Genomic DNA, 18392 nt, shown 5'->3' on the forward strand with positions numbered 1-18392 from the left:
TTATAGCCCCTTCACCACAGTGCTTTTATAAGCCCAGCAAAAAGGGTAGAAATCATTGCACGTTTACAGAACTTGGATTTGTAAGGGGTGAGGAAGATAGACGACCTTTGCTTTTATTTTAATTTTCTAATCACAGAAGAAAAAATGTCCTCATTGTTAAACAACAGAAAGCCAAATGTTAGAAAAATGTAAAGTCAACTTTCTGTAGAGTTCAACCCTAACAATCCATTGTGCACCAGCCATTCTGCTGTTTGCTTTTCTTTTTCCCACCTTCCCAGTGTATCTTAGATCTTATTGTCCCGTTCTGTAACCCTGCCTGATTTGGTTTAGGAGTGGCAGCTTGTTGTGCTATAATCTATTTAACCTGACCACGGGCATTTAGGTGGTTTCCAGCTTTTCACTATTACAAGCAGCCATTTCACAAATGCACCTGTTGCCTGTTGGGGTTAGTGACCTAAGTGACAGAGTCCCGAGAGACTGAGATTACGTACAGGCTCCCGGGTTTATTAGAAAAGGACACCACAGAAAGTCAGCCACATAGTGAGGGGGTAGTGGAAAAATCCCAGCCTGATAACAGAGGTGCCTCCAACTGTCCTATGGTGGCCCCCCACCACCCACAGAGTCATCTCTTGGAGGCCCTGGAAAAGTCCCTGCTGGGGAGTGGAGGGAGCCTGTCACTTTTCCAGCTCCAGGGTACAGCTGAGAGACTCACAGTTGCACATCTGAAGCTTCCAGTATGGTGTCTGTGCTGCTGGTGGTCTGGAAGCCACTAACCAGTCACAGCAGGGCTCAGTAAGACACCCCAACAGCTCCTTATCCTGCCAGCCCATTACCCCTCCCTACTTCTCCCCCAGCAAGAGCCAGAATGACACAGAAAGAAAAAGAAGTGCTCTGGGTATCAGAATCACCTGGGTGACACGATACCCATGTTAGTCTCCAGGTGGATAAATAAACTGTGGACTATTCAGAGAATGTAATACTATATAGCAAAAAAGAAAAGAAAAAGGAAAAGGAAAAAAGGAATGAACTACTACCATTGCATACACAGCAACCTGGAAAGCCCTCAGATGTGGTAATAAGCGAAAGGGGCCAGACATAGGAAGTGTGCGTACTGTCTGCTTCCATTAGATGAGGTTCATGGACAGGCAAAATGAGTCTAATGTGCTAGAAGCAGAATAAGGGTTGCATTGGGGTAGCGGGTACTGACTGGGCAGGGGCATGAGGAAGCCTTCTGGAGAGCTGGGAATGTCATATGGTGCTTACACTGTGTGTATATGTAAAAATTCATCATGCTGGGCACTTAGGGTTATGTATGTATGTGTTTTATACATAGATATACCTGAGGCTGGATAATTTATAAGGGAAAGAGGTTTAATTGACTTACAACTCAGCACTGCTGGGGAGGCCTCAGGAAACTTACAATCATGGCAGAAGGGGAAGCAGACACATCCTTCTTCACATGGCAGCAGCAAGGAGAAGAATGAGTGCTCAGCAAAGGGGGAAGCCCCTTATAAAACCATCACATCTCATGAAAACTCATTATCACCAGAACAGGATGGGGGAAACCACCCCCATGATTCAATTGTCTCCACCTGATCCCTCCCACAACACGTGGGGATTATGGGAACTACAATTCAAGATGCGACTTAGTTGGGGACATAGCCAAACCATATCATACACGTACGTGTATGTATATTTCCACATATGTCAAGCTGTCCACTTAGGATTTGTGATATACATAACCCCATCTTAAAAAACATTAAGATTCCTAAGATTCTGCCTTAGACCCATTGACTCCTTGCTTGGAGGGATTCCCAAGCACTGCCTCAGTAGTTGTTATGAGCAGGAGATTTTGAAAACCGCTCTTCTAAGACTACAGACCACACAGCCTGTCTGCCATGCCCGCTCAGAGTGCCCAATGGCTTTTCTGAATGCAGTGGCTTTCCTGGAGAACTGACTTCCAAGGAGGACCATGCCACAGGCCCACACTGTGGCTTCCGTCACGATCCCTGGCTCCCAGATTCCTCTTTGTGGTGTTTTTGATGATTCCCAACAGACTGTTGAGTAATACTTTGATCGACCTCAGTTAGGTACCTCGACGGCTCCAAATAACTTAATGGTTTATTTCCTCTTCACCCAAGAGCAGCTGTTTTCAGTCCTGGAATATGGTAGAGATTTTCTTTGTTTGTTTTGTTTTTAGAGACAGGTCTCACCCTGTCGCCTAGGCTAGTCTCCAGTGATACGATCATGGCTCACTGCAGCCTTGAACTCCTGGGCTCAAGCTGGGACCACAGGTGCACACCATCACACCTGGCTAAAGCTGAGATTTTGAATCTCCAAATAATAGTAATAAGAAGAAGAAGAATGGCAGTTAACATTATCGAGTGCTTGCATTGCGGCCCATGCTGTCCATTCACACAGCCAGTGAATCAGTGACTACTGCTACTGTCCTGAGTGCTTCCTATGCATTTTCTCCATTAACCCTTACCACAACTTCATGAGGGAGTTTTGGCTTCATGAAACTGGGGCGTGGGGAGGGTCAGCAGTCTGCCCAAGGTCACAGCACAGCTAGGAAGTGGCAGGGGCGAGATGTGGACACAAGCAGGCCAGTCCAAGTCCACTATTGAACCCAGAGCTTCCCAAACACGAGCACGCATGGGGAGCCCTGCGCACTTCTCACATGCAGAGTGCTGGGCCCACCCCTGGAGATTCTGACTCCGTGGCGCAGGGCCGGGGCCCAAGATCCTGCAGGTCTGACAAGCTCCAGGGTTGCTGTGCTGCCCATCTGAGGACAAGACTCTGAGTAGCGACGCTCCAAACCATACCCCCAGCAGGTGTCAATCGTGTTCTGCCTTTAGCCGTCCTGGGGGCCGGGCAGGTGAGCTGGTGCAGCGCTCACACAACATTCCAAAGGACAGGCGATGGGACAGCAGTGCCTGCCTTGCAGGGTGGCTGGTAAGAACACAGAGGGAAATATGCCTGGCAAGGGCCCAACACTGAGATATCGTGCTGCAGGCCATAGGCTGCAGCTGGCTGATAGACATGTTTTTGCCAGCCAGCACAGCTTTAAAAGCTAGTTTATTTCAGTGGCAAACATGTCAGGATCAGGAGATGCAGTGTTGGAATCTGGTTTTGCCTCTGTTCACTGTTGAAAGCCCTCGCCATACTGGCTTGCATTTCTGCAGGGCCAGGCACTGGGAGCTAGGGAATGGGGTTGCTCTTCCCATTCCCCAGCTCCCTGGGGCACTTGACCCCAGTGCCCTTGCGCGCTCATCACCCAGTTTTCGTTGTTGGGCCCCCATAATGCATGACAAACTCTGACATCGGACCTAAGTTTGAATCCCTTCTTTGTGACTGTCTCTGTGCACGGGTAAGTTAACATCTCCGAGACGTTTTTGCTCATCTGCAAAATGGGAAGAATGAGCAGGATCATGTGATGGTTAATGGTCATGTAAAGCACTCAGCCCAGTGGCCGGCATGTAGTAGGGATTCAGCAGAAAGGGACCTTTATGAAATCATGTTGCTATATAAGGAGGAAAAAAACCCTAGTGTGGCCTGTTGTGGCCTTCAGAGTTGATGATGTGATTTGTGATGGCAGAAGGGGGCAGCTTTTTACCCTCATCCGTGGGTGGTTTGTGAAAATGCCCACACACCAGCTAATCTCCCCCTACTCCCAGCTCTTTGTTGAACTTTGCCATCAATGAAAAGAAAATGTTGGAGTATCTTTTTTCTATTTGGTGTGGGGGCGGGGGAAGGGCTGTTCTCTGGTGATGCCTTTGAACTTCCTGGTGACTGTGCGTCAAAGATGATCTCTTTACTGGTTAAAAGTTAAGCTCTTCCCAGTTAGTGTGTTTAATCCCAGCAACCCAGAGGCTTACCTGATTCAAGTACATTAACGTGGTCATCTGCTTGTTACCTGGCTTATCTTTCCTCCAGCATGAGTTAACTTGTTTTGTTTTTTTCTCCCTCTAGATTATTTGCTCTCAAATAACTATGTAAATTCTATCATCGTTCATAAATTTGACTTTTCTGATGAGGAGATTATGGCCTATTATATATCCTTCCTGAAAACACTTTCGTTAAAACTCAACAACCACACTGTCCATTTCTTTTATAATGAGGTAAGTAATTGTCAGAGGGGCATCTGTGGGTGTAAAGCCACAAGTGGCTTTTTTTTTTTTTTTTTTATGGCGGCGCCTTATATCTGGATGGTCTTGTGTCTCTTTACAAAGCTCTTATATGCTTGTTATGATTTTCACGGCAACACTTTTGACTTTGGCATGCATAAAAATTTTTTTTAATTAAATAAGTTACCTTTCTATTTAAAAAAATGTAATTCTTTGTAGAGACAGGGTCTTACTATGTTTCCCAGGTTGGTCTTGAACTTCCGGGGCACAAGCGATCCTCCTACCTTGGCCTCCCAAAGTGTTAGGATTACAGGCGTGAGCCATGGCACCTGGCCAGACTTTCCATTGTTAATGTAAAATTCAGTTTGTTCTGATAGCTTTATACTTGGTAGAGAGGAGACATGTCCAGATGGTGTCTTGGGGAAGTGTTGCCCTGTGGGAAAAACAGGAACTCCAGTCAGGGCTGGTTTTGTCACTTCCCTGCTGTGTCACCTTAAGGAAGTCCCAGTCCCTTTCTGAACCTCAGTTTCCTCATCTGAGAAATGGGAATAAGAATATACATCTTGTAGGGTTATTAGGGGTTGAATTAAATGAGATGATGTCTTCAAAGTGCCTAGTATGTACGTAGCTCCCTAAAATCATAGACGTTGCTATTGTTGATAAGATAATGTCCCTGACATTCTTTGGGAGAATTATTAAAATAAACAACTTAAATAAATAAATTGCTCCTGTCCTCACACCTAAAAGGGGTTTGAACAATAGGGTCAATGTATCACCCATACCAAAAGGCCCAGGCACTGGCCATGCTGGGACTGGTTCATCCTGTGGTTCAACCGTATCAGCGAGGACCCAGGCTTTCTCATCTTGCTGCTCTGCTGACTCTACAGTTGGCATCCATCCTCAGGGTCAACCCCTCATGGTCACAGGGTGGCTGTCACTGCCAAAATGCCCGATGAGATCACTTCCCTTCTTGTGTCCCTTTTTAACTTCCAAAGAAAACTTTCTCAGAAGGTTCCCCCAGGCTTCCCCTCATGTTTCCCTGCATCCCACTGAGTACTTCTTAGGTGTCAGGTGCTGGGATAAGCGCAAGACCAGCAATGCTGTCATTTAATCTGGGAACCATAAAGTAGGTGTTGTAGATGTAGAAACAGGGGTTCAGGGGTTTAGGAAACTGCATTACACAGGTGAGAAGTGGAAGAATGGGCCATGAACCCAGGTCTGACATTATCTGGACTCATTTTTTTTTTAATTATAATTTTTAAAGTAGAGATGAGGTCTTGTCACATTGCCCAGGCTGGTCTCAAAACTCCTGACCTCAAGCGATCCTCCCTTGTTGGCCTCCCAAAGTGCTGGGATTCTGGGCATGAGCCACCACTCCCAGCCAATCAATCAGTGATTACTACTATTACCACTACTACTGCTCTTTTTTCTTTTTTCTTTTTTTGAGACAGGGTCTTGCTCTGTTGCCCAGCCTGGCGTGCAGTGGCACGATCACATCTCACTGCAGCCTCCAACTCCTGGGCTCAAGCCAACCTCCCACCTCAGCCTCCCAAGTAGCTGGTACTATGGGTGTGCACACCACACGGGCTTGGACTCTTCTGTCTCTTCTGTGGCTTTGCCTTGCTGTCCCTTTCTACACTCCCCATGGGGAATGAACCACTGACTTACGGTTCACATTGGCAACTTTTTTTTTTTTTTTTTTTGTCTTTTTCTGAAATCTATGATGGAATTCAGAGAGTTGGGGTGGGGCCAGGCCTGGCTTATGGGCTTGTAATTTGTTTTCGTTATTTCTTTTGTTTTAGCACACCAATGACTTTGCCCTGTACACAGAAGCCATCAAGTTTTTCAACCACCCTGAAAGCATGGTTAGAATTGCTGTAAGAACCATAACTTTGAATGTCTATAAAGGTAAGTGTCCTCATGGGCTTGTGTCTCGGCTGATTTCTGACTTGGCAGCAAGTGCTCACTCCCGTGTGTGTGCGTACGGTTCTCCGATTGTCACGAGGGAGCGCACTGATGATGAGCCGTGGCAGCTTCTCTCATGAAAAACTTGGAATCCCCTAGCATTTAGCTGGTCGCTCATGGAAATCCTTGCCTTCTCCAGGCGTGTCGAAGTCTTGCTCATGCTGCTACATAGAAGTATGATGTCCCTCAGGCACGTGTGGGATTCAGAGTGGCTATGTTTTAGAATTTGAGAAAACAAAGTTGTCTTTTTAATGTGTCATTTAAATTTTTGTGTCTTGGCTTGTGAAATATACTTTAATACAGCTAAGGGATAATTTGACTTTTAAGTAATATATAAAAACATGTCACATTGTGAACAGCAGGGGGCAATGTTGTATTCCCAACAAGCTGCAAAGCCCAGCACTAACAATTCCTCCTTTCCCTCAGGATGTTCTTAATGCCCAAAACATTGCCCCAGGGAAAAAGCCATTCCCCCACTCTCCGCTGCACTGACACAAAGGCTGCCTGGCCACAAGTTTCCTGAACTGGAATTGCCCTTCCAAGGCGATGCTTGGAAGTTCTCCGCCTAATGCCTGGGTTATTTTCCCCGGAGTCACCACAGTGGAGATGGGACTATTTTCTCAGGGATGAAAGGGCTTTGACTTTCATGAGCCAAAATGTTATTACTCCCTAGTGAGGGTGGGGGCTTCTCAGGGACTCACTCCAGCCTAGCACTGGGCTTACATTAAATTTAAGAACCTTTCTAAGAGCCCAACTGGACCCACCCAGGGGTCGCAAACTGAGGACCTGTGGGCCATATCCAGCCATCAGACATGTTTTAATTGGCTTAGTTTTTAAAAAAATATGTAGTTGCCAGTATTTAAAAATTGGGAGATCTTCCATTATAATCTGGATTTGCACCTTGAAGATGTAGATTTGGCTAGTCGAGGCCCACAGTCCTGCAGTTGGGGGGGTGTCAGCTGGCACAGAAGCAGCTGCCCCTTTGGGGTCAAGGCCCATGCTCCCAGGTCACACGGTGGACCTCTGGCAACTAGCCAACCTGGCAGGCTTCTAAGATTGTGACCCTGGTCCAAGCCACAGTTGGTTCTGCTGCCTCCTGCTCTGTTTTCTCCTGTCTCCTTCTAACTTTCTCTCTCTGTGCAGATGCCTCCCGCCCTAGTCTCTCTCCCTCTGAGCAGCTCTCTTACCTTCCCAGGTCCTAACCCTGTTAACTGTTGTCTGTTTTTTGCTTTTCCTTCAATGACGATTCCTGTGTTCCTTATTCCAGTGTCATGTAAGTTATTAACCTCTGGTTTTCTGCTTTCTTAATCTACCCTTATATGTAAATACCTTGCTTGAGAATGGTGTAATTCTCAGTGTAGTCTAGCTCAGTCTGCTACTGATAACTGGCTCTCCCATGCACCATTAATGTTTAGCCCAACTAATTTATTTTTAAATATAAAATATCATAAGAACTGCCTTGATGACTATAGTTTTATGAATAAGATAAGCATTTTTAAGTATTTCCAGGAAAGACAGACAATTTCAGATTATAGCAGAGGGCTTTTTCATTGTGGTTTTTGGGTTTTGCTTTGTTTTTGTTTTTTTTTTAATCTTCCCCAAGTTATTTTTGGTAGCTTGACTTTTTTTTTCTTCTGTGAATTTTCTCAGTGGATAACCAGGCCATGCTGCACTACATCCGAGATAAAACTGCTGTTCCTTACTTCTCCAATTTGGTCTGGTTCATCGGGAGCCATGTGATCGAACTTGATGACTGCGTGCAGACTGATGAGGAGTAAGTGACACCCCCAGGGCCACTCAGTAGATAGACAGGGTGGTTACGGGAGAATTCTGTTTTCATCAAGGAAAAATAAACTCAAGAACAGCACTTCCCTACCTCTGTGTAGGCAGAGCATGGACTTCCGTACTCTAAAAGGTCCTGCTCACCTATTTGTAATAATGAAATGCTGGAAACAACTCAGACGCATCCCAGAGCAGCGGGGGTAAATCAATTCAGTACAGCCATAGATGGGGCTGCTAGGCAGCTGGTGAGAAGGTCAAGGGGCTCTGTCAGCTGATGAATGTATTAACAAAATGTAGTCTGTCTGTATGATGGAATAGTGTTTGGCGATAAAAAGGAATGAAGCGCTGACACTTGGTGTGGCGTAGATGAACCTCAAAAGCATTATGCCTTGTGAAATGTCCAGAATAGGTGAATCTATAGGGGCAGAAAGTAGATTGGTGGTTTCCTAGGGCTAGGATGTTGTGTGGGGACGTAGGAAGCAACTGCTAATGAGTATAGGGCTTTTTTTTCTTTTTTGAGACAGAGTATTGCTCTGTCACCCAGGCTGGAGAGCAGTGGGGTGATCATGGCTCACTGCAGCCTCGACCTCCTAGGTTTAAGCATTCCTCTCGCCTCAGCCTCCCAGGTAGCTAAGACCACCAGGCCTATGCCACCATGCCCAGCTAATTTTTTTGATTTTTAGTAAAGATGGGGTTTCGCCATGTTGCCCAGGCCGATCTTGCATTCCGGGGCTCAAGCAATCCTCCTGTCTTGGCCTCCCAAAGTGCTAGGATTACAGGTATGAGCCACACGTCCGGCCAAGTAAGGGGCTGCTTGCTTTTTTTTTTTTTTGCTTTTTTTTTTTTTTTGAGACAGGGTCTTGCTGTGTCACCCAGGCTGGAGTGCAGTGGTGCAATCTTGGCTCACTGCACCTCCGCCTCCTGGATTCAAGTGATTCTTCTGCCTCAGCCTCTGGAGTAGCTGGGATTACAGGCATTCACCACCAAGCCTGGCTAATTTTTGTATTTTTAGTAGAGACAGGGTTTCACCATGTTGGCTAGGCTAGTCTTGAACTCCTGACCTCATGATCCGCCCACCTGGGCCTCCCAGAAGTGCTAGGATTACAGGCGTGAGCTACTGTACCTGGCCATAAGGGGCTTTTTTTTGCAGGGGGGATAACAATGTTCTAAAATTGACTGTGATCATGGTCAGGCAACTCTGTGACTCTACCAAAAACCATTACACTGTGTACTTTAAATAATTGAATGTTATGGTATGTGAATTATACTTCAATAAATCTCTTTTAAAAAAGAGATTAGGATGGTGCTTTTGTCCTCAGAGGGATGATTAGAAGTTCCAGAGCAGGATTTCTTTCCCTTGGCTCTATTGACCTCTTGAACTGGGTACCATTGTTGGGGGGGCTGTCCTGTGCGTTGTAGGATTTTTAGTAACATCACCAGCCTCTCTACCTGCTAGATGCCAGTAGCACCCCTCCCCAGTCATACCAACCAAAAATGTCCCCAGACATTGCCAAATGTCCCCTTTAAGGCAAAATCACCCTCACTTGAGAACCACTGCTCCAGGGTGACAGCTTTGCCCAGGACTAGCGAGAGGTGCACCTAGATGGGGTCAGGATGTTAAACGGACCAGGGCAGGCCCAACGGAGCAATTGGGAAAGCTAGAAGCCTTCTATATTTAAACAGTCACGAATGCGAGACATAATGAGACACTTAACTGTAGAAAGAACAAAGTTATACAAGCAAGGAAATGAAATCATAGTCCTCTACTTGGCTCCACAGCGAATGTTATGACATCAACCCCAATTACTGATAACTACTTGTGGGGAAGGGGCAGAGAGAATGAAAGAGTTCTGTCATAACAGGAGGTCGATAGATAATACCTAAAATGGCTCAACTGCAAAATAGAAGTCCATGCAGATTTTCTAGAAATATGGGAGGAACTGTCTGCAGAAACAAGTAACTGCCTCTGGACAGTGAGAAGTAGAGGAGGGCTGGGTGTGGTGGCTCACACCTGTAATCCCAGCACTTTCGGAGGCTGAGGTGGGCAGATCACTTGAGGCCAGGAGTTGAAGACCAGCCTGGCCCCATCTCTACTAAAAATACAAAAATTAGCCAGACATGGTAGTGCACCCCTGTAATCCCAGCTACTAGGGAGGCCAAGGCAAGAGAATTGCTTGAACCCAGGAGGTGGAGGTTGCAGTGAGCTGAGATCGCACCACTGCGCTCCAGCCTGGGTGACAGAGCAAGACACTGTCTCAAAGAAAACAAAAAATAGTGGAGGAGGCGAGCCTGGGCCAGGAGCTGCTCTTTTTCATTATCAGCTTATCAATGCTATTTGAGTTTTAAACCTAGCTGCATATATTACTTTGATATTTTTTAAACCAAAGTATTAAAAAGTGAGGCACTTTAAATATACCATTAGAGAAAATGTTCCAAAGTATCTTATTAAGTGGGAGAAAAGTGCAAAACATTGTGCATATGTTCTAGGTCTCAGGCGCACGGTGGGTTCATAGACATTCATTATACTATTAGGCTTTACAACATGTATTTGCTATAAATATTTACCAAATATCTTTTTTCTTTTCTTTTTTGACATGGAGTCTTGCTCTGTTGCCCAGACTGGAGTGCAGTAGTGCAATCTTGGCTCACTGCAACCCACCTCCAAGATTCAAGTGATTCTTATGCCTCAGCCCCCTGAATAGCTGGGACTGCAGGTGCATGCCACCACACCTGGCTAATTTTTTTTTTTTTTTTTTTTTAATATTTTTAGTAGAGACGGGTTTCACCATGTTGGCCAGGCTGGTCTCGAACTCCTGACCTAAAGCAATCTGCCTGCCTTGGCCTCCCAAAGTGCTGGGATTACAGACGTGAGCCACTGCACCCAGCTAAAATATCTTGTTGAAGTATAAGAAATAATTGGCTGGGCATAGTGGCTCATGCCTGTAATCCTACCACTTTGGGAGGCCGAGGCAGAAGGATCACTTGAGTCCAGGAGTTTGAGACCAGCGTGGGCAACATGGTAAGACCCCTCCACCCTCTACAAAAAATTTTAAAAAATAGTTGGGCATGGTGGCAGGTGCCTGTAATCTGAGATACTTTGGAGGCTGAGGTGGGAGGATCCCTTGAACCTGGGAGGTTGAGGCTGTAATGAGCTGTGCTCATGCCACAGCACTCCAGCCTAGGTGACAAAACAAGACTCTGTCTCAAAAAATAATAATACATAAATAAAAGGAATAATTATCCAGAATTATGTAAAAGAAGCAGAATTGATCTTGTTTTTACCTTTTTTTTTCAAGTATATACAGTTAGATGGATAGAAATGTATATACAGTTAGACGGATAGAATCTGTATTTTAGATGTGACTACTACTAGGAGAGGTAAAAACGTAGAAAAAAGACATTAGGGTTATAAGTCCCAAAATGTTAATAGTGGATATCTGTTAGTGGTGGATTTGAGACTTTGAATTCTATTTGCTTTTATATTTTAATTTGCTGTTGTCAAAAATGATCATCTATCAGTTGGGTAATAATAACAAAACAAACAAAATGCCTAGCTAGCATTTGCTGCATACTGCTTTGGGGGTGGTGAAAGCATCCCCACCAGCTGTTTCTGGAGTGTGAGACTGACACCACCCAAGAGACATTACCCCCTGGCCCCCCACCCCTAGCATGCTGTCACTAACTGCAGGGAGACGGAGACCTCCAGGGCAGGGGCCTGGGGGAGGTGTGTCGTGTCTTTGCTCTATGTCTGCCTGTCGTCAGGGCCACTGGGGTGGCCACGGCTGTGGAGGCCTGCTTTTCTCTTTAGAACTCCTCTGGAGCATTTTAATTACAGTGGATTTATTGCTCCATTAGTGCTGCTTATCTGGGGAGCCAGGGGATCTTGCCACAGTGGCTAGTAGCTGTACTTATGCAGTGGCTTGCTGGAAGAGTTTAGCAGCATTTTGCTTCATTTATTTCATTCTGGGAGAACCCAGCAGTCCCCTGAAATTGATTGCAGTAAACCTGCCCATTTTCCCTTGTGTATCTCCCCGGTAGGGGCCAGGATAATTGTCTGTTGAGACTAACTCAAATATATGGATGAACCCCCAGTGACTTAAGTCTCAGGCCATTGATGTTAGGCTCAAAGGCTCCTGGTGTTGGCCTCCAGGCTGAGGTGGTCATTTCTCCTGGCAGGCACCGGAATCGGGGGAAACTGAGTGATCTGGTGGCAGAGCACCTAGACCACCTGCACTATCTCAATGACATCCTGATCATCAACTGTGAGTTCCTCAACGATGTGCTCACGGACCACCTGCTCAACAGGCTCTTCCTGCCCCTCTACGTGTACTCATTGGAGAACCAGGACAAGGTGGGTCCAGCCCCATGGCTCCCGCTGGCTGAAGGCCATCACAAGTGGGGAAGAATAGTCCCCAGTCCCCTGGAATGGGGCTGAGCATTGCAAATCAGGACTGAGGGGTTTTTTTGTTTTTTGTTTTTTTTAAAGACAGAGTTTTGCTCTTTTACCCAGGCTGGAGTGCAGTGGTGCGATCTTGGCTCACTGCAACCTCCGCCTCCTGAATTCAAGTAATTCTCCTGCCTCCGCCTCCTGAGTAGCTGGGATTACAAGTGCATACCACCATGCCTGACTAATTTTAGTACTTTTTGGAAGAGACGGCATTTCACCATGTTGGTCAGGCTGGTCTCAAACTCCTGACCTCAGGTGATACACCTGCCTAGGCCTTCCAAAGTGCTGGGATTACAGCCAGAACTGAGGTTTTGAGCCCAAGGGAGATTCCTTTCAAAGCACGCTGGCTTTCCTTTCCTTTCCTCTTATTTCCTGTGACAGAGATAGAGTGTGTGTGTGAGAAGACCATAAAAGTGAATGAGAAAAGATTACTGACATCAGGAGGAAACAGGAAACATCTACAAATGTAGGGTTTTGGTTTCTGTGCATCCTTCACTGAAGTGTTCTCCTCCCCGGTAACTTTTTCTGGTAGTTGCCAGAACCCACTGATTTGGAGAAGATGCAGACAGCGACAGAACTTGCGCAGCATGGAGGGAAGGAATGGAGCACACTCAGGGAATGGTCCCAGGGTGGTTACTGTCCACTGTTAGCAGGCCCCAGAGGCCTGTGGGGATGACTGCGGGTAACATTCAGGGCCTCAGTTGCTCTCGCAGTCTCAGGGATTCTGGTTCTGTTGCTCCGGGGTAGGACCAGGAATCTGCATGTCTCACCTGTCCCTCAGGTGATTCTGATTCTGTGCTGCTGGTTCTCAGGGCCCGCCCTTGAGGAATGCTGCTTCTGGAGGGGAGGCCTCTGTGCAGTTCCTCTGGAGGTAAAGGGGCCTCGGCAGGAGGCAGGACAGAGCCAGCTGGTCACCATGCAGAGGTGCCCCAAGGGGATGGAGTTTTGAGGATTCTCACTACAGATGAGTAAATAAAAGAAAATGTATTTTTAGTAGAAACGGGGTTTCACCATGTTGGCCAGTCTGGTCTCAAACTCCTGATCTCAGGTGATACGCCTGCCTCGGCCTCCCAGAGTGCTGGGATTACAGGCATGAGCCACGGCACCCGGCCGGGACTGAGGCTTTGAGCCCAAGGGAGATTCCTTTCAAAGCACGCTGGTTTTCCTTTCCTTTCCTCTTATTTCCTGAGCGAGACAGAGACAGAGTGTGTGTGTGAGAAGACTATAAAAGTGAATAAGCTCCTTAGCTTTACCAGAGGCAGCTCTGGGAGGCAGAGACAAAGTATGAGAATTGGAGTGTTCAGACCTGGATTCCAATTCTGCCTCTTCCCTTTCCTAATTCTGTGACCTAAAGCAGTGAACCTGAGCCCATTTCTTCGGCTGCAAAATGAGGGCCTAACGATTCTTCTCTAACAGGGTGGGTGTGAAATGGAGCATCTTGAAATTCAGTATAAACGAGGGGCTTTTCCAAGGCCAGAGTGCCCTAAACCTCCTCCCCCATGCTTTGAAAATAACTTCCCAAGAACGGGCCTCCTGGAGGCCTCTCCTGCCGGGGCGTCCAGTGCCCCAGCTGGTGCAAATGAACGTGCTTGGTAACTTAAGGAGCAAGTTCTCGTGGGTCAGCCTCTCATCCGTGAGTAATGGTGAAAAGTTTCTCAGATGGAAAAATAGTGGCCTTGCAAACAGTATTGAGTGGGATTTTGCGGAGTGGACTTTTGAGTAGCACCAGGAAAGGACAGCCCTAGGGCCGTGGAGGAAGTCAGTGGGAAAGGACGCCTTTGTTCACACAGAAGGCTTTTGGCTTTGTGTATTTTGTGCTGCTCACTTGTGTGACCTGATCTCTCTCTCTCTCCTGCCACCCCCCACTAGGGAGGAGAACGGCCGAAAATTAGCCTGCCGGTGTCTCTTTATCTTCTGTCACAGGTATGCTTGATCGTTCACCAATGTCCCCACTACATTTGGGGTCCCTTGGCGTGCCACTGCCTTGAAGAAAATTCGCAGGCCTTATCACCCCATCTTCTCTGTGTCCCCCATGCTGAAGTAAAATAACAGCAAAAAAAAAAGGGGGCTGTTTTCCAGGTACTAAATAGAGGTAGTGTGTATCTTTTTCATGGTAGGAGGTGGAAATCCAAAGAGAAATGAAAAATAAACCAAACCTAACTTGTGTAGTTGATTTTTACCATAAAGACTGAGGCTTCCAAAACAACTGAGGAGTGCTTGAAATGCCCTGGAAATGTGGGCTGCAGCGCTTTTCCTCCTGCAGCTTTGAATGAAGCCCCACACTGCAGAACCCACAGCGTGTATACACGTAGCAACCTGGGTGTAACAAACTTCCTGAAATGAGTCTATTGTTAAAGGGCTTTATCGCAGTTCTAGTTTCCAGATTACCTTGTGGAAGGGATCTTGTAGCAACCTTAGCTCTCAGATTTGTGTCTTGAGCCAATTTGTCTCCCTCCTCTCCTTAAACAAGTGTGTTTCCTTCGTGTAATTATGTAATATTTACAAGAAGGGAAAAACTCCATGGCGACCCAGTTACATAACTTTAAAAATATTTTTATTACAAGCAGTCCAGACTCTCAGGGCATCTGATTAGACTATTAAGTAGTCCAGCATTTACCCAGAACTCTGTTTCCGCTTTTTCAATGGCACAGGTATTTATTTGCTTTGATGAGGAACTGTCCTTCTAACTTGATCCCCAGCTGTTTTGAATTTGGGGCGGGGCTTTGTCTTTTTGGCCCAAGAGGAGAGGTTCAGAGGCCACCTCTTCCCCGGCAGGTAGGCCAATCCGGACATGTCCTGACCATCACTCACAGCCCAGAGTCCTATTCTGGGGCTCTGTTTGCTCAGAGCTCTGCACAGGGCCAACTCTGTCTGAATGCCGCTCTGTACGACAGCGCTGAGCACAAACCCCAGCCTCTCCTGGCAGCTTTTTTCTGCTGCCTCTTTCCAAGTCTGCCGGCATCTCCTGCTTGGGATTCTGGGAGTCCAACAGGACCCAAGCAAGCCAGTTCTCAGCCCCAGGAATCATATGGAAAGCATCCTCAGGACCCTTCAGCTGTTGGAGCATTGCCCAGGCAGGGTCTCTTCCAGAGAGCATGGCCGCCAACCGCCCACAGCGGGAACGTCAGTGGAGAGAGTTAGGCCTTTTCTCTGAGACTCCTCCCTCGCCGGTTTGCTTAGTAAAGGACCAGTAGCCCATGCACCCAATTACTTGTTTCAGTATCTCACAGAAAACATAGCTTGTAATTCGTTGTTCCTCAAACTTGAGTAATAGATCCCTTTTAAAGATAAACAACCTAAAGCCCTGTTTCCCCATGCATTTTTATTTAGCTTAATGAAAATGTGACCTAAAAGTGTGAAAAACCTAAAGTCAGGTATAAATCCTGTGTCCTGAAAGCCCCTACCTCAATATAAAATCATTGCATACTTGCAAATTATTTTACAAGCATAGCTAGAAAACCATGAAAATTTTCATGGATGACGTTAATTTGATGTGACAGGTGATGCTGTCCTCCTAAAACCAAACTGCTAACAGAGTGTGGTGTGGGCAGCTGGGCCCAGCTTTTTGAGTCTGGCCTGCACGTGCTTCCAGGTACCCTACAGTTACTCACCCTCCGTCTTTTTCGGGTTCAGAGCCAGGAAAATGAGCACTGTGTGTGTCCACAGGTAGGAATTGGTTGCTTTGTTCAGGGGGGCCTTTGTAGGTGCTCACTGAATGCTTGTGGACTGAAAAGAAGGAATAAATGATCAGTTAAGGCCGCGTTCATACAAGGTACGTAATAGATATTTGAGAATGATTGACCACAGTGGTGTTTTGTATTGTTGGTAGAGTGATGTGTGGCAGTAATTCGGCCGTAAGGGAGGTGAGAAAAGTCATCATTGCTGACATTTAAGGGCCTGCCAAGCCTTGGACATGGGTTAACTCATTGAATCATACTATGTGGTCTCTGTGATAGAAAAGGTTCCCAGTATTTTTTTAAAAGATGCAGTCTTCTATAGGGAGGTGCCACATGGCCATTCTGCATGTACCTTTTATCTAATTTGAATTCTATATATTTGTTGGAATAATATATTCCCCTTGTTCAAACAGTACAAAACATGGCATGTGAAAAGTCTCTCGTTCTATACCCTGGGCACCCAACCGCACTCCCCAGAGGCAGCCTGTGTTGATTTTTGCCTTCACTTTTTAAAAAATAATTTTTTTTAAACAACGTTTTTTAAAGTTAAAAAGTTCAAACAGGTAAAAACCGGGTTTCTATTCTAGTTTTGTTCGGGCTCATGACTTCTATCCCCAGAGACAATTAGGGTTACAGGGTTCTCATATGTCCTAACAGAGACATCTGTCAGGGGTTCTCAACTAGGGGCGATTTTGCCCCTCAGGGGATACCTGGCAATGTCTGGGGAGATGCATTCAGTTGTCATGACTGAGGCTGGGGTGCTACTGACATCTAGTGGGTGGAGGTCAGGGATGCTGCTAACCAGCCTGCAGTGTCTGGGACAGCCTCCCTCAATACTCAGTTACAGCCCAAAGTGTCAGTAGTGCCAAGATTGAGAAACCCTGGCCTATGCATATGTAAATAAGCAAATACAAACATGCACACGCTTTTATATGCAAATGGTAGATAAGCCACACCCTGTGCTATACCCTCTTGCCTTTACATTTTAAAACAAAATAGCAGGCGTGTCTAGGCCAGCTTTGCAAGACAGTTTTGAATACCCTGATTCTTAAAGCTGGTCCTCTGAACATTGGGCAACAGGTGTGGGAGCAGGGCCAGCTTAGCCCAGAGCCAGCTCTCTGATTTTGCATCCTGGCCCAGCTGGGTTTGCCTGTCTCGTGTAATTTTCAGCCCCGTAGTTCACATACCTACTGATGATGCTGTGGAATCCCCGTGTGCTAAAACCCACCACAGGGTCAGAGCTCCTTCCCGTGATGGAATCTCTGTGTAGCCAACCCTCTGCCAAGTCCTTGATGGGAACAAAACTCTCCGGCCCCTTCTTCTTGTATCACTAAAGTATTGGGACAGTACCTTCTAGTCTTCTCATAATCAAATTTGACACTAAAATGCCCGTGGAAAGGAAGGAGTGTGCTGGTTTGGCTGTTCTTTCCCGCATTGCTCCACTTCAGCCGGATTTGGCTTCACCCAGCCATGAGGGACAGTCTCACATTAATGCACTTCCTTCCGAGGAAGAGCAGCCAGCCAAATAGGCAACAGTCTGAAGGAGAGACTGACCTTACAAGAGTGGAACCGAGTCCTGCTTCCTATGGCTCATTCTTTGAATTTTGCATCGTAGGAATTGCTGCTTAATACAGGACTTAGGTAGCCCAGCCTGGTCGCTTCTGATCCAGGAAGCAAGAGGTTGAAAATACCGCACACTTTCATGCAAATCCCATTTCTTTTTTTTCCGCCAGGTCTTCTTAATTATACATCATGCACCGCTGGTGAACTCGTTAGCTGAAGTCATTCTGAATGGTGATCTGTCTGAGATGTACGCTAAGACTGAACAGGATGTTCAGAGAAGTTCTGTAAGTCATTAGCTTTGGGACTGTTTGATCTTAATAGGAAACCATTGCTCATTTTGCTAATCTGTGTGTTTCTCTAAAATCAGAAACTAACATTCTGAGTATATAGCAGTGATGGTGCATAAGCTGGTCTGGGATTCAGTGAACCTAATCAGAGTCTTGATTGCATACCCAAGAGAAGCTGGGATCAGGTACCACCTGGATTTGATTGATTGTGTGTTCTTAAACATGGAATTGTACCACTCCGGGCCTTAGGTTGCATATCTGTGAGACACTGTTATCGGGACACAGTGAGAAAATGCCTTATCAGAGGAACCAATGTCTACGGAAGTTGGGCGATGAACATCCATGAATGACTCAGGCCCCAGGTGAGGGCAGTAGAGAGTGGCGAGGGGTGTGGCAAATTGGAGAGTGTATGCCACCTTGGCGAGCAGCTCCTGTTCCACCCCAGGCTGCTGCTGTTCTGCAGGAATATGGATGTAGGATTACTAGGTTTTTTCATGTTTCTAGAGAAGCAGGAAATCCACATTGTTATGTGTAATCTCTAGTT

General features: G+C 46.3%; 1 protein-coding gene across 13 annotated transcripts in view; it reads left to right on the top strand.

Annotated features, from left to right (window-relative positions):
- Window positions 1-18392, top strand: part of CLEC16A (C-type lectin domain containing 16A) — a 231993-nt gene that overhangs the window by 20737 nt on the left and 192864 nt on the right. For all 13 annotated transcript variants that reach the window (XR_010124241.1, XM_054452621.2, XM_054452616.2 and 10 more), the window contains 6 exons: window positions 3973-4121; window positions 5930-6035; window positions 7743-7866; window positions 12051-12225; window positions 14191-14244; window positions 17732-17845. Coding sequence is in view for 12 of the 13 variants with exons in the window: in XM_054452621.2 (XP_054308596.1) it covers window positions 3973-4121; window positions 5930-6035; window positions 7743-7866; window positions 12051-12225; window positions 14191-14244; window positions 17732-17845 (722 nt within the window). In the remaining variant the exon portion in view is untranslated. The remainder of the gene's footprint in view (window positions 1-3972; window positions 4122-5929; window positions 6036-7742; window positions 7867-12050; window positions 12226-14190; window positions 14245-17731; window positions 17846-18392) is intronic.

This window comes from Pongo pygmaeus, chromosome 18, assembly GCF_028885625.2.
Source record: "Pongo pygmaeus isolate AG05252 chromosome 18, NHGRI_mPonPyg2-v2.0_pri, whole genome shotgun sequence".
Taxonomy (NCBI): Eukaryota; Metazoa; Chordata; class Mammalia; order Primates; family Hominidae; genus Pongo; species Pongo pygmaeus.